At 54.8% G+C, this 15538-nt stretch overlaps 1 protein-coding gene across 1 annotated transcript; it reads right to left on the bottom strand.

Annotated features, from left to right (window-relative positions):
- Nucleotides 1-6361: 6361 nt before the first annotated feature.
- Nucleotides 6362-14530, bottom strand: FKBP4 (FKBP prolyl isomerase 4). Its single transcript, XM_082636242.1, has 10 exons — nt 14301-14530; nt 12331-12475; nt 11199-11341; nt 10246-10366; nt 9839-9995; nt 9148-9238; nt 8962-9045; nt 8560-8745; nt 7682-7921; nt 6362-6560 (listed from the first exon to the last, which is right to left on the bottom strand). The coding sequence occupies exons 1-10, from the start codon at nt 14403-14405 to the stop codon at nt 6453-6455; spliced, it is 1380 nt and encodes a 459-aa protein (XP_082492368.1). The 5' UTR covers nt 14406-14530; the 3' UTR covers nt 6362-6452.
- Between the last annotated feature and the right edge of the window lie 1008 nt (nt 14531-15538).

Consider the following 15538-nt stretch of genomic DNA (forward strand, 5'->3'; position numbering starts at 1 on the left):
CTTGTCCTTTGTTGCCCTGGCAGTGAAGATTCCCAGCCGTCAGACCATCCCTGAGAATCATAATAATCGTAATAACCGATGACTGTGTGGTTTCCAACAGTGTTTTTAAAAAAACTACGTAGGGCTTCCCTGGTGGGCAGTGGTTGAGAGTCCGCCCGCCGATGCAGGGGACACGGGTTCGTGCCCCGGTCCGGGAAGATCCCACATGCCGCGGAGGGGCTAGGCCCGTGAGCCATGGCCGCTGAGCCTGCGTGTCCGGAGCCTGTGCTCCGCAACGGGAGAGGCCACAACAGTGAGAGGCCCGCGTACCGCAAAAACAAAAACAAACAAAAAAAACCTACGTAGCTCCCCATTACGAGTCTTGAAATGAGGGTAGTGAATCGGACCAGCTTTTTAAAAAACGAAATAGAATAGAAAGTGCCAAGTAATCTCGAGTAGTAAGGTAAGTATTATTTTTGTGAAACCTTTGTTTCAGTTGTATATATTTATACGTGTGTATACTGGCTTATCAAAGAAATATTTTTTTTGTCGCACGGTGGGTGTGCTCTGTGGGTAAAAGTTTGAAAATCACTTATAAAGCACATTGCACAATTATTGTTTCATGTAATTAGTGCAACCACTCTGTGACCTTGTCTCCTTATTCCAGTTTTTTGAATGAATAAACGGGTTCAGCAAGATAAAGCAACAAGGCAGAAAGTGATAGAGGTGGGCCTCAAACCATAATTGTTTGAGCCAAAACCCCACGTCCTTTCTGTCATTGACTGCCAGAGTTCCTAGGAAAGTCCTCAGGCTAGAAATCGGGGTCGCTGGGATTCTGGGTCTGCTCTGGCCCCCCCCAGCACAAAGCTTTTGCTTCTCTCCCTCGGGGGCCCCCCTCCGTAGCGTAAATGGGACATCACCAACAAGGCTGGCCTCAGGGGGAAACGTTCCATGTTGAAACCAGTGCAGCCTTTCTTTGGGCCTCATCAATCAGGATATCAAAAGTATTATTTGTGAGATTCTACAGGTGTTCAGTATATTTTTAGGTTTAGGTTTGCAGGCCCAGACTGATCTACACGTTGGTCTTTCAGGAGTCAACCTTGTAAAAATAAGGACATCTACCTCACCTGGGGATGTTGAATCAGGGCTGGCCTACTTTCTACATCTGAACATAGTGGGAGAAGGCCCTGGAGGGCAGGACCTTTTTGTTTGGAGCTGGGGAGGGGACCCTGATTTCTAGCCTGAGGACTTTGCTAGGAACTCTGGCAGCCAGCGACAGAAAGGACGTGGGGTTTTGGCTCAAACAATTCTGGTTTGAGCCCCACCTTCATCATTTTCTGCCTTGTTGCTTTATCTTGCTGAACCTGTTTATTCATCCAAAAAACTGGAATAAGGAGACAAGGTCACGGTGGTTGCACGAATTACATGAAATAATATATGTGCAACATGCTTTACAAGTGATAGCTGGGGAGGGGATGGCCACGAGAGCCACAGCACCCCTACCCCTAGAGATCCTGTGGCTCTCATGGCCAGATAAGATGAGAACAGGAAGCAGTAGGTCAGAACGGCAAAGAGGAGATAGTCTGGACAGACGCTGGGGACTGTAGGTACCCTTAGGTTTCTGTTCCTTGTGGTGTATTGTGGGGCTGGCCAGGTCCGTTCCAAGGCTCTGGGTCACATGTGTGTACCCGGTGCTTTAAATCCATCTGCTTACGGAGGAGTTGCATGCTGCCTTGTACCGCACTACCACATCTTTGTCCTCCCATCTTGGCTCAAACCCTAAGCTTCATACTAGGGTTAAGGGGTGGAAAAACAACCAACTTTAAAATGTTTCCCTCTAATAAGTGTAAACTTATTTAGTTCTGAATTGTTTCTTTTTACTGTATGACTCCATTGTTTTCTCTTTTCCCAGCCCTGTGAATGAAATAGTAAAATAAATTAATTAATAATCCAGGACAAAATAGATGAGGATCACCTTGCTCCTGTCACCCAGAGCCCTGGCCTGCCCCAGCTCTCTGAAATGGGACCCTAACCTCGCGCCCACCGTGCCTTGGTTTATCCTCCTCATCACTTGGGCTTCTCGTTCTTGACCTTCCTGTGCCAGGGTGCCTGTTTTTGTTTGCTCTGTGTTTGTCACTTCATGAAGGTCATGTCATTATGATTGCAACTTGGATCCAGTGCCTTTTGGCTTTCGTCAAGAGGGCCAAACAAAGTTAGAAAGGAAGGAAAGACAGGTCTCCGAGAAACATGGCGAGAATCAAGCCCCCCTGCCCCATGCCTCTCCCCGCTGTGCCAGTTACTTGAACTGCACTGGGTGTCACGGTCCCAGTGAGTGGAACACAGGCCCAGGCATGGCAGAGCCATGCAGACAGAGCCCTGGCTCCGCAAGGAGACCCCTGTTGTTGGCCCTTTTTAGTGAGATGGTTGGCGGGTCTCCAGCGTTACTATCTAGAGCTTGTCTCATTTAGGCCAGGCGCTCTCTCAGCGTGGATTTTGGCTTCCTCCCCAGCACTGCCTAACCAGGCGGTCTTCCTGGTTAGATGACTTGGATACGGTGTTTGTGTGGGTGTAGCTGAACAATAGCTTCAGTAGAAACCTGCTAATGGCCAGGGAAGGGGAGGTGTGTTAAGCAGGAAGCGTTTCTAGGGAGATTCTTTGTCCGCCTCTTTCTCCACGAGTAGACAGGGTGGTCCTGTTCAGGGTGTCGGCCTAGGGTGCCCAGGGAAGAGACAGGACCTTGAAATGAATCTCTTTCTGCATGTGAGGCCCAGAGCCACTCACCATCCTGAGGGCGGGGCCAGAGCTTCCAATGGGCTCAGTGTGAGACTTGCACAAGTGTGATTCACAGTGCACCTTAGCATGCTGAAGGTTCTAGAGGTCGTGAGGCACAGAAAGCTGTTGCTCACACTTGCTTGACCTAGCCGTTAGGCAGAACAGCAGTGGGGGCCCTGCTCTGAGCGAGGTGGTCATTCAGAGTCCACTGCGCTTGCGTGTTGTTTCCCCCGCCCGCCCCCATCAGAACCCGTCAGAGCTGTTGCCTGTTCAGGACTCTACTGGCCATTAACTGAAGCATGGAGAGTCGTTCTTGTCACCGAAGCCCAAACATCAGGACATGGGCTTGAAAGGCGAAGGGCGGTGAAAGTGTTTCAGAAGCGGTTAGACGTGGTGCTTGTGCAACATTGTAACCGGACTAAAGGCCACGGAATTGATCGCTTTAAATGGTTAAAACCATGTGAATTTCACCTCAATTAAAAAAAAATACAAACGTAACCATTTATGTGTGAGGCTCTTCTAACGGTGGAACCGGAGACTGGAGATCTGAAGGGAACGTGCTTGTCTCCGGTTGGGGGACAGGGTATGGCTGGTCCTCTCTTCTAGTCAAGGAACTCTCAGTTCACCAAGGCACTGCTTTTTCTTGATCATTCGTCCCTAGAACCACTTTGTGAATCTTTCACATTCTCACTTTGCCTTCCAAAGTGGTGTATTGAGTGTTCATTGCGTGCTAAATAAGGTTTTGTTGTGTTTTATAATTAAGAATAGTTGGTGCATCCGAGTTATCCGAGGTTGGCAAGCAGCTGGGGAACTGCAGTCGTAAAGTCAGCCATAACGATTCCCAGAAAGAGGACAAGAATGTCTTCTCACACTTGCATTGGCTTTTTTTCAGCACTGCCCTAAGCCCACTGTCCTTTCAACCTAAGGGTTACAAGGCTTTGAGGAGTGCTGCTTTGGGACCCAGAAGGTTGGTCTTTAAGACAGAAGGAATAGGGCATCGAAGGTTCCACTGTTTATTTCCAAGCAATAGTTTCCTGAAAAGGGACTACCTGTTACCAGTCCTGCCTAAAACATCTTCCACGTGTTATTTCTCCAACTGAAATGAGATTCACCGCTCACCCTCTCACTCAGACTGGTGTGGCGGGTGGAGTCCAGTGCACCGATTCTGGGACGGCAGGCTGGCCCAGGCCCGCGGGGTGTGACCTGCAGCCCAAACGGGCTGGAAAGGCGCAGTCAGCGCTTAAGCGGTTGGAGGGATTCGGCTGGGACGCAGCACACGGTGACCCGCAGGGGCGCACATGGGAATGCGTGGGAGCCTTTCACAGGACAGGCAAACAGGGTCGGGGCACGTGGGGACGCTGGGAAAGGGCTGCTGGAACGGGGACTGCAAATACCCAGGAGATAAAAATCTATAGAACTTGATGTTTGGACCAGCACTAGGACAAGATAAACCCCATTTAAGATCTTCCAGAGACCACGTGGTAGTCTGCAGGAACAGCTCAGTTCTGGTTGCTACTGGTTCTCTTTACTCCATTCTCTGCATATGGAAAGATTTAAGTGTTGGTGAGGAGGGTGTGACTGACTGGGAAATACACTTGCGCCCGACCCAGAGCAGAGTGGAGTAGGTGGTGCATTTATTTTTAACCTTAAAGACTTCTGGCCACTGCACTAAAACATCCTCAGAAGACAGTTTTAATGGCACATAAACCAAGGCTTGTCCAGTTTCCAGGGTTCTACAGAAGTGCAGTTATGGTTTGGGGTTTTTTTTCGTTATGTTTCAAATTCTTGGAATCCTACAGAAGCATCCAGAGGTGGAGGGAACCTCAGGCATGCTTTTTGTCCGTCTCCATTTTTGCAGACGAGCAAAGAGGCTCAACTTGCCTGAGGTCACATGAACCTCAGAGCAGTTTGGGTTTGTTCAAGAGGTCATCTCACATTCCAGGCAGATCATCTTTCCATTTAAGTTCTGACCCTTGGTTTCCCCATCTGTAATATGGGGCAATACCTTTTTTGTAGGATGGTTACGAGGATTTAAGTTCATCTGTGTGAGGCTGGGCTTACACCAAAAGTGCTTAGTGAGGGTTAGCTATTATCCTGGGCTGCAGGGGCAAGTCTAATCCTGAAACACCAGAGACCCAGACACAAACCCTAAGCCCGGGGCTATGATGTGAACCCAGCAGAGAGCAAGCAGTGGCACTGGGAGGAGAGACACCCAAACTTTAGTTCTGGCTCTAGCACCGGCTATGCTGTACGACTTGAACTTTTTCACAGAAATTAATCTTCCACAGTGCAAGTATAGAGAAGTTTCTTCTGGAAGGAACTGTACAGGCATGTGGTGGGCAGGCTAACCATATCACCAGGCAGAAAGGACTAGACAGCCCACACAGACAAGGGAGAAGGGCATAGACACAGGCTCTGGCCTGCAGTCAAGATCGTCCAAGGCTCAGCATGACTCACTCACGCCCCTTGGCTTCTCTCCCAGGGCCCCAGAATGCTATAGAAGCCAGGGGTCGAAGCACAGTGAGGAAAAAGCATAAGCTTTTCCCCATTAAGGCCAAGAAGCAAGCTGGACAGTGGGCCTGAGGGGCTGCCGGTGTTGCCAGGCTTGACGACTGTTCTTCCCTCTTCCCTTGTGTAAACGGCGAGAGGCGTGGCTGACACCAGGGGTTTCACTTTGTTAGGAAACCAAGACAGCTTGAACTTTCTACTGGATCACTTGGGCAGAAGTAGGCAAATCTAACCTCAAAGCAAACTCAGTCGCTTGGTCCCAATGTAGTTTAGATGTTTATATATTTTCCTCTTCCCAAGTGTTAGGGAAGAGAAACCAGAGCTACTGAAAACCTGCCAGGCTGCTGGGGGGAGGAGTGTGGGAGACCCACGGGCAGGCTTTGAGCGCAGGCCCCACTACAGCCCGTGTGGTGTGCAGGAGGCCCTGCTCGGTGTCAGCTGCTGCCCCAGGCAGGCTGGGGATGGGGTGGGTGACTCCCTTAGTTTTGCCCCCTGGTGTAGCCGCCCACGCCCCCCCCCCCGCCAAACACAAAGGGCTGCCCAACACCCAGGTTTTATTGTTTCCACTTTATTGCTCAAGCACAGAACTTGAGGCGAGCCTGTACCTTCAGCAAGTGCAGGGAAGAGGCTGAGGGGGTGGGACACGCCTGGCTGAGAAGGGACACTGACGGGAGGGGGCACAGGGGTAGTCACCATGACACCAGAAGGCAGCGTCAGCCACACCACCTGGGGCGAGGAAAGGAGAGAGAGGTAACGGGCACAGCCGTGCTTCCCGTGCCCCTAGCACCCACGTCCACGAGGAGGAACTGGGGGGGAAGGGGCTGTCCAGGGGTCCCCCCCACCCCGCCTTCTCGTCAGACCTCACATCCCTACCGCGTCATGCCCCCTTCTACCACCTGAAAGACGGACAGAGAAGACAGAGGAAGCAAAATAAATAACGTTCTCGTGAGTGCGCGTGTGGAGGGACGTTCGTTCACGTGGAATGGGGGAAGGGAAGGGGGTGACACCACCTAAAATGACCCCCGACCTCAATCCCCCAGCCTGCTCCTTCCCCCCTTCCCCCAAAGCCACCATCGAACCCGATAGAAAAATAAAGGTCTAATTCACTCAAAGTTCTTCAGTTTTTACAAAACTAACAGGGTGGAGGAGGGTAGGGAGGAGGGGTCAGGCAGCCGGGAGCAGGGCTGGCGGGGCTACGCTTCGGCCTCCACCTGAGGCTGGCCCCCTGCCACATCGTTCTTCTGCTCATCCTTCATCTCTGTGTCAGTGACCTGGTTTCCCGAAGCGACCGTGGCCTTGGCCTGCAAGAAGGGAGAGGGGGAAGGGGGTAAATTCCAGTTCTCATTTGCCCCCTGACGGTAAAGGGGACTCTTACCCACACCCCCACTCTCACCTGCCTGCACCCAAGTGATCACCCAGCACACACTGACACCAGGGTGGTCTGTACCCAGAAATACTCCTGCCCAAGTTAAAATAAAAAGTCTAACTGCTAATAGAATCATAGGGACACAGCAATTCCCTTTCCATGTACGACTTAGAGATACACCTGCTCACGTACAAAATGATGAATTCACTTTATTGCAACACTGTATAAAACTCTACTTGTCCATGGCAGCTACTACCATATGTGCCTACTGAACACTTTAAATACAGCTAGTTCAAAACAATTTAAGTATAAAATACACATTGGATTTTGAAGGCTTAATCTGAAAAAAATAAAAAATGCAATTTAAAAAATTACGTTGCAATATTTAGATTCCTTGGGTGAATTAAATATTAAAATTAATTTCACCTTATACTTTTTTTTTAAAACACAGCTATTAGAAAATTTAAATTCCAAATATAATTTGCATTATATTTCTATTAGTGCAGGTTTAGAACACTGGGAGACTAAGAAATAGGGACCTGGGTAAGTAAGATATGTATGATACATCCACACAGTGGAAGACTACATGAGCCTAAGAACGAACGTGAAAGCTCTTTCACATGTTGATGTGAAATAAGCTTCCAGGTATGACGTGAAGAAAACACGATGCACAAAGTAGTAGGCAGAGCCCACTGCCTGTCGCCAGGGATCACTGTCTGTCCCGCCAGCACACTGGGTGGGGGAGGGAGCCTTTCCACTACACCTTGTGTGCAGTCTGAATTTAACCACGTACATGCATTACCTATTTAAACCTCAGTTTCTGAAACCTGAGTTTTAAACAGGCACAGAGAATGCAGGCTGGGAAGACCATCAGAGCAGCCAACTCCTGACACACAGGGGGCCGGACAGCGGGGAGCCCGGGCTGCTGCTCCAGGCTTCCAGGGTCGGCACAGACAGGCAAAGGCACAAAGGGCCCGCCCTGGCTGGGCTGGGGGTGGGGACGAAGGGATGCCTCTGTCCCTGTCCACCCTAACCGCTCCCCGTCCCCACCCTCACCTTGCTCTCCTCCCCAGCCAGCCTCTCAAACATGTTGGCGTAGAGCTTCTTCTCCCGTTCGAGCTGCTTGCGGATCCGCTGCTGGCAGACAGCCAGCTGGGCCTTGGCGGCTTTGTTGCTGGGGTAGAGCTGCAGGAGCTTCTGGAAATCAGCCCGTGCCAAGTCAAAGTCGTTCACCGCCAGGTGGGCCTCTCCCCGGCGGAAAAGGCCCTTCTCGTTGTTGCTGTCCAGTTCCAGGGCCTGAGACACAGGGAGCACGCAGCAGCAAGACCTCAGATCCTGCAGCTTCTCCGGCCAGCATTGGGTTCCCGAGGCAGCCCTCAGCAGGATGAGGCCCCACCCCAGGAAGAACGAGCCTTGGGCACCACACGGAAAGGACCAAGGTCTAGGAAGGCACCTCATTTAGTCCAAGAGGCAGACAGCGAAGACAGGTCTTTAGATGAAAGACAAGAACCCGTGACATTTCCATGCTCTTTTTTTTTTTTTTTTTCGGCCGTGCCATGTGGCTTATGGGATCTTAGTTCCCCCATCAGGGATGGAACCTGTGCCCCCTGCAGTGGAAGCACAGTCTTAACCACTGGACCACCAGGGAAGTCCACCTCTTTAGACTAAAGTGGGTGCACAGGAGGGAGAGGCAAAGAGCTGGGGAGAAGAGAACACGGAGCCGGTTCTTCCATCCAGTGTTTCTGCCCACCGCTGGGCCACTGCCTCCGACCACTGAGGCCAAGCCACTTGCTCCCCACAGCCCTGCCTCTGGGCCCTGCACCTGAGAGCCCCACGGCTCCGTCCTGCTACCTGTGCCCCAGTCGCTGCGGGCACGTTCCAGACAGGCCGGCCGCTCGCCCAGGCCTGCCCGGGAACGCTGCCCTCGCTCTCACCTTATTACAGTTTTCGACGGCGGCCGAGAAGGCTTGCAGCTTCAGGTGACACATGGCCAGGTTGAGGTGCGAGGCCAGCCGAAGGGCCTGCGCCTTCTGCGCGTCCTCGTTAGAGAAGCTCGACTCGAATTCCAGCCAGGACACGACCTTCTTGTACTGCAGCAGGGCTTGCTGGTACTTGCCTTCCTGGAATGGGAGGGAGGCTCAGGCACCCGGCACAGCTTCGGTGGGCCCCTGCCATCGTACCCTGTCGACACCGGTGGCCCACAGGCGTGAGAAAGTCCCGCCCCGCCCAACCCCTAGCGCCGGCTCGAGCAGGCGGCTCGGGTCCACTTGGCCACAGCCGCAGGGGCCGACCCATCCGCTCCTTGGAGCGTGCTCGGGGCCGCGCGGCAGGCTCACCTTGAAGTACACGGTGCCCCGCTCCTTCACGATGCTGCTCTGTTCCAGCTTCTCCTCTGAACTCATCTCCCAGGACTCCTTGGCCTGACGCACCCCAAGGGAGAAACAAAGTTGTCAGCCACCCCAGGGAGTCACGTCCAGGGTGGGCCCTGACTTCAGGGCAGGGAAGACCTTGAACAAACTCACCTTCTCAAAACTCTTGAGCTGTACTTCATACTTGAGCTCAGCATTCGGCGGAATCTGGAACTTCTCCTTCCCAGCACTGCCGAAAGCATAGCTGTGGGGCAGGAAAACGCGAGGTCATCTCAGCAGCACTTAACCTGCTCCACACCGAAAGGGCTTCCTGTTTCCTGCAAAGTACCTCCTCATCGCTTCGGTCTCGGATCAGATGTTTCCTGCTTGGCAAAATCTTCCCTGACCTCTTCACACCGTTCCTTGGGCTCTTACTTAGCATGTTACAAATCCTTCTAATAACTCACATTACACACGGGCACGATTACTAGTTTAAATGGTACCCCACAGAGCAATGAGTCACTAGAAGGTGGCAACAGTGTCTCCGAATAACTGAGGATTTTCAGCACTGTGTCCGGCACGCAGTAGGTGTGTTTCAATAAATGCGGTTAATGACTGAATGAACAGAAAGTGAAAATCTTCCTGTCACTAGAAAGGGGAAGCTGTAGCAGCGTGACTGAAAACAGCAGGTGTGGATTCCAGGGGATCGTGATGGTGTGCGTGCAGGGCGCCCAGAGCACAGTGACCGCACGCAGGGGAGGCGTACAAAGGGCCGGTTACACAACTCGCTGTGGACGAGTAGATCCGACCTTGGTCCACCCACCTGTTCCACAGACTGCCACACCTGGGCCAAAGTGTACCTCACCTGGGCTTGAGATACACGATGGAATGTTCTCCTTTCTCCATGCGCTGAATGGCCTTCTCCAGCCCACACGGCAGATCCACGCTCTCCCCCTCGCCGACCTCAAAGCGGAGCTCCCGGCGGTCAAAGATCTGGTCCTTGTAGTAGCCTTCCAGCGCAACTGGCGTGAAAGACAGGCGACGTACCAGGGGCGTGAGCAGGCAGGAGACTGAGGAAGGATGCCGCCGCAGCCGCCCCCGCTGCCTCGTCACTTCCTGCTCCCCAAACACCCTTCGGCATTCTCAGACGTGGAGGAACATCAAGAGGACGTGGTTCAGGCCCTCACTTCACAGAGAAGGGTACTACGAGGACCGGTGACCCAGGGCGTGCGCACCAGAACCTGCCCGAAACCCCACCCTGCCCCGCCTCACCCTCCACGAGGGCGCCGTCGTTGGGCTTGGCGTGGCCTTCCCCCCGAGCCCGGATTCTCCTGATGATTCCACCGTCTTCTTCGTCCGTCAGGTCCTCTCCCTTGAACTCAAACAACTCCACCTGTGGGACAAGGTGTAAGGGGTCACAGCTCCTCTCTCACTCGGAAGAGTCCCCAGTAAATGCCAGAGCAGGTCTGACCGCGAGGGCAGCGACAGCAGGAGTGGCCCAAGTGGCAGTTTTGCGAGGTTCCTGGGAGCTGCCCTGGCTCAGCTTTGGCAGACGCGGGCAGGCCGCAGGGCTTCACTTCACCCAGGAGATCGCTCTGTGCGCTCGCTACCCCCGTAACAGTGTGCCCTCCAGACAGCCCCAACCCAGCTACTGGACAGGCTCGGCCTGACGGGCGCCAGCAGCCACCCACCACCTCTCACCAGCCTTGCCAACATTCTCCCGGCTTCCACTCGGTAGGGATCAACCATCTTCAGGTCGGAACGCTGTCAAGTTCCAGCTCCTCAGCAAAGGTTTTCCTCCCCGCCCCCGCCCCACGCAGCAGGCATCTCTCCCTTCCTCTTATCTCCGGAGCACCAGCACTCTCTGCTGTCAGTCACCACTCTATGTAGATTATGACCTCCTGATTCCTTTCAGTTAGGACCCATCTCCTCTGGGCACTGCTGCAGAGATAAACAGGCCTCAAGCCCTCATCCTGCTGCTTCAAGTCTGAAAAGGGGTGCGTGGCTACCTCTTCCCACCTGAACCCTCATCACTGACCACTTTCTGGCAGCAGCAGGTTACATGCACGGCAAAGCTAGCCGCTCTCTCCATTCCTCCCCTTCCCCCGAGGGCAGGCCCTCAGCCTTCGCTACATTGTCTCCGAGAGGCAGGAAGCGCTGGAGGGCAGCCAGGTCCTGGGCTGAGACAAGGCTGGCTCTTTGCCTTGCTCCCTGTGGCCACTCACCTCGAACACAAGCGTGGCGTTGGCAGGGATCTTGGGAGGGCTGCCCGCCGCACCGTAGGCGTATTCTGGCTTGCAGGTGATGTGGCAGACTTCCCCCACCTTCATGGTCGCTACAGCAATATCCCAAGCCTTGATGACCTCCCCTGTGGGTACAGAAAACAAACAGATCGGGACTTCCCTGGTGGCGCAGTGGTTAAGAATCCGCTTGCCAATGCAGGGGTCATGCGTTCGAGCCCTGGTCTGGGAAGATCCCACATGCCGCGGAGCAACTAAGCCCGTGTACCACAACTACGAGCCCGCGCTCTAGAGCCCATGAGACACAACTACTGAAGCCTGTTCTTTGCAACAAGAGAAGCACACGCGCCACAACGAAGAGTAGCCCCCGCTCGCCGCAACTAGAGAAAGCCCGCGCGCAGCAACAAAAACCCAACACAGCAAAAAATAAATAAATTTATTTAAAAAAAAAAAGGAAGAAAGAAAGAAAAGAAAACAAACAGGTTCTCCTTGGCAGGGATCTGACTCTGAGTTCAAACAGTGGCCCCAGAGACTTACTGTCCCATGCCCAAGGGGAAGCTGGACACTCTTTAGAAATGGGACCAGGAAGGTAGAAAACCTGCTTGCAGACCACTTAAAAAAAAAAAAAAAAAAAAAACCACTCAACTCTGGAACAAAGGGGTTCAAGAAAACAAGGCAATCAATCCATCCTTGAAGAGGAAGCAAGGCATTCAGAGGTGATCAGGGGAATGAGAGATAAAAATCAATACAGTTCCAGGACTTCCCCGGTGGCGCAGTGGTTAAGACTCGGCGCTCCCAATTCAGGGGGCCTGGGTTCAATCCCTGGTCCTCGAACTAGATCCCACATGCATGTCGCAACTAAGAGTTCGCATGCCACAACTAAGGAGCCGGTGAGCTGCAACTAAGGAGCCCGCCTGCCACAACTAAGATCTGACGCAACAAGGAAATAAATTTTTAAAAATTTTAAAAATCAACATAGTTTCAGGACAGCGGAAACAAAAAAAAAAGAAAAAATTAAGATTGTAACAAAGTCTTCCGTTGTGAACTCCTGAGAATGCTGTTTCTGCTTGCGACAGCTCACACCCCCCGATCTCACCAGACCGCTAACCATGCCCACCTTTCCCCAGGTCGAAGGAGAATCTGTCCTTGCGGTCCAGGCTGGAGTCAAACTTGGTGCCATCAATCAGCCAGCCCGTGTAGTGGACAGAGACTCGGTCCCCGATCATGGGCATCTCCGTGCCTGTGCCCTCTCGCTTGATGACCTGGAGGAAAGGGAGAAGGTGAGTGCCTGGGGATGGACGCAGAGGCACCACGACTACCCGCACGCCTCTGACCAGAACGTAAACAGACTCTTCTGCCTCCTTGTAACTCGACGAGCCCGTCATCAAATGACTCTGCTGTGGAGCTTGGTTAGAACCAACTGACCTCCCTGTCTTCCACTACGACGTGACTTGGTGTGAAACACTTGAGACAAAACAACACCTGAGTTCAAGTTTTTGCTGTATGCTCTTGTACAAGTCACTTTCACTCTCCAGACCTTATTTCTAAAGTAGTAACCATAATCCCTATCAGAGTTGTTACAGGACTAAACCGGTGAAAGACTGAATAATTATCAGCAACAAAGGGAAAAGTATTTATGCTACGTTTCCTCATTCTTTCTAAACATCAGTCATCAATCAGATCAGGATCTAGTTTAGGGAGAAAAGAGGAATATGAATAATGAAAAGAACAGGAGCAGTCCAGGTGAGGTAAAAGCAATCACCAGGTTACAGGTGAGCCCAGGCTCTCAACGAGGCCCTAACCTCTGACTTGGGACTTGAGCATTCGTGACTGGTAGGCTACTGAAATCCTTTTCAGGGCCAGAGTATTTCCCAGGAACTTCTAAGACTCTTGCTTCTCTTCTTTACCATTTATAAAAGGTGGCTCTGTGGGCTCCCTGGTATGTGTGTGGTCACCCTCTAAGGGAAAGCTTCCACGATGGAATGGATGTGGACTTGAATAGCAATAGAAAAGGAAAGGGGAAGGAGTGGAAAATCAAAGGGGAAATGAGTCTCCCGGGAAGCCGCGTCCCCACTGGGAGAGCAGCCAGGTGCGTTCTGCACCAGCTAAGAGCGCCCCGAGGTCTCGAGCTCGCCCAGGGCACACGCGCACGTGGGGCTGAGCAGTGGGAAGCCAGGAGGAGAGACGCTGGGTGAGGACTGGGCACGAATCCGGGCTGGGATTTCGCTATCCTGGACAGCGCAGAACCAGCTCCGAACCGCGGCGGGCTGTCCTGACGTGGGTCAAGATGCCCCGATGCCTGGGTCCCAGACCCCTCCCCTGGCTCCTCGGGCGGAACACGGTTTCGGGCGCCCAAGCAAAGCACCTCCTCCCAGCCCCGCACCCCGCGCTCAGGAAGGCCCGGGGAGGGGGGGTGAACTACAGGTCCCGGCGTGCACCGGGGCGGGGGGAGGGGGACAGCATGGCCGAGCGGGTGACCTAGCCGGGTCCCAGCCTTTAGAAAGGGGGTGACGAGAAGGCGGAGGGCGCCGGGTCCGCGCGCCAAGTCGCACAAAGGCCGGCAGGCCAGGAAATAACTCCTGGGACCCGCTTCGCGTCCTGGCTAATGTTTAACTGCCAGGGTCGGCGAGCTCCGCACCCCCGAGGCGCAGACGGCCGGGGGGGCTCCCCGGCGGCGGCGGCAGGGAAGGAGCCGGCCGCGAGGTCCCGGGTCGCAGAGAGGGGTGGTGCACGGCGCCCGGCCCCCCGCGGCTCACGCGCCCGCCCCCCCCGTTGCGCCCTTCCCCGCGCACGCGGCGGCCGGAGCAGGCGCTGCGCTCCCGGGCCTGGGGGCCGGGGACCGGGTCTGGGGGACTGGGAAGCCCTCAGCCCAGACCTCCTTCCGAGTGTGTGGCCGCCCTCCCGCCCCGAACCGGCGGCCCGGCCAGCAAGGCGGTGCGCCCGGCCACGGCTGCACGCCGCGGTCAACGGCCGGCCGGGAGGCTGCAGAGGCGGCCGTCCGAGCCCCGAGCCCCGGCCGGCTGCTGGAGCGCGGCGGCGACGGGCTCTCGGCGCCCCCCGCCGCCCCGGGGCGCCCCCGCCCCTTACCTTAAGTACGCCCTCATCCTGCTTGGGACTGATGTCCACCCCCTCGAGGGGCAGCGGCGCCGACTGCGCTCCGCTCTCTGCAGCCTTCGTCTCCTCGGCGGTCATCGTGCCGTTCCTTGAGCAGCGGGCGCCGGTCAGTGCGCGGCTGTGCGGGCGGCCGGCCGGGGCTCGCGCACCTCTGCTCCGGCGAGGGCGGGCGCAGGAGGTGGGTCGTGGGCGGCCGGGGGAGCGATTGGTTCCACCGCCGCGGAGGGAGGGGCTGGGAGGAGCCGGGCGGCCGCGAAGGACGTGGGGGGAGAACTTTCTAGAGACGGCGGCCGGTTCGGGCTCTGGCGCTCAGGGCGCTCCTACGAAAGGTGGTTTCTGGTTCGTTCCTCCCGCCGGCCGCCTGGCCCCGCCCCGGTCCTGGGACCCTCGGACTCCTGGGCCAGCCCTCGCCCCCGCCGCGCGCTCTCCTGGGCTCCCCCTCCCGTCCCCCCGGTCTAACCGGATTCTTCCAGATCCTTCTCGATCCTCCGCAGCGTCCGACGCCGCGCCGCCGGACGTGGGCGCCGCGCGTGCGTCTCCCCGGCCCTAGACGCGGGCGGCCGGCCTCCCCGCCTGGCTGGGCGCGCGTGCTGAACGCAGAGCGAGCGGAGAGGTTACCCGGGCGCGCAGGGCCGGGGAGGCGACCGGGTGTCCCCGGAGCGGGGCCGGCGTGCGCCTGGGGCTCGGCGAAGTGCTGCGAGCTGCCCGTTTGCAGGAAATGGCCCGCGTGGTAAAGGGGCCTTCCCCGACAATAATAAAACTGAAAACCTAAAAACGGTTTCAGCTCACGAAGAAAGCCATTCCACCTTACTGAAAGCCCATGGGAAGAAATATTTTCTTAATACTGGGTTCCAGGTGATTCTTGACTTCCTGTGGCAAGCAGAGCGTCTGCGCGGTGGGCCAACGCACCGCAGCGCCTAGTTACCCAAACAATAGCCTTTTAACAAAAAGATCCGTGTACGGAGGGTCTTGATTTTGCTTTAGCACTTAACCCCAGCTTGGCATAGTTCCTGACGCGTGGTATCAAATAGTTCTCGGCTGCATGAATTTGTATTCCAATAATACTAGAAACTTTTTTGGGAGCCCTCGCTCTGTGCTTGGCGCCGTGCTGTGGGCTGTGCAAACTGTCCTGTTGAGGTAGGCAACCAACAGGGCTATTGCAGATGAAATTTCAGTACCATAACGTAACTGGGAAATTCATCGTAGTCTTT

This window comes from Mesoplodon mirus, assembly GCF_964341445.2.
Source record: "Mesoplodon mirus genome assembly, chromosome: 11".
NCBI classification, from domain to species: Eukaryota; Metazoa; Chordata; class Mammalia; order Artiodactyla; family Ziphiidae; genus Mesoplodon; species Mesoplodon mirus.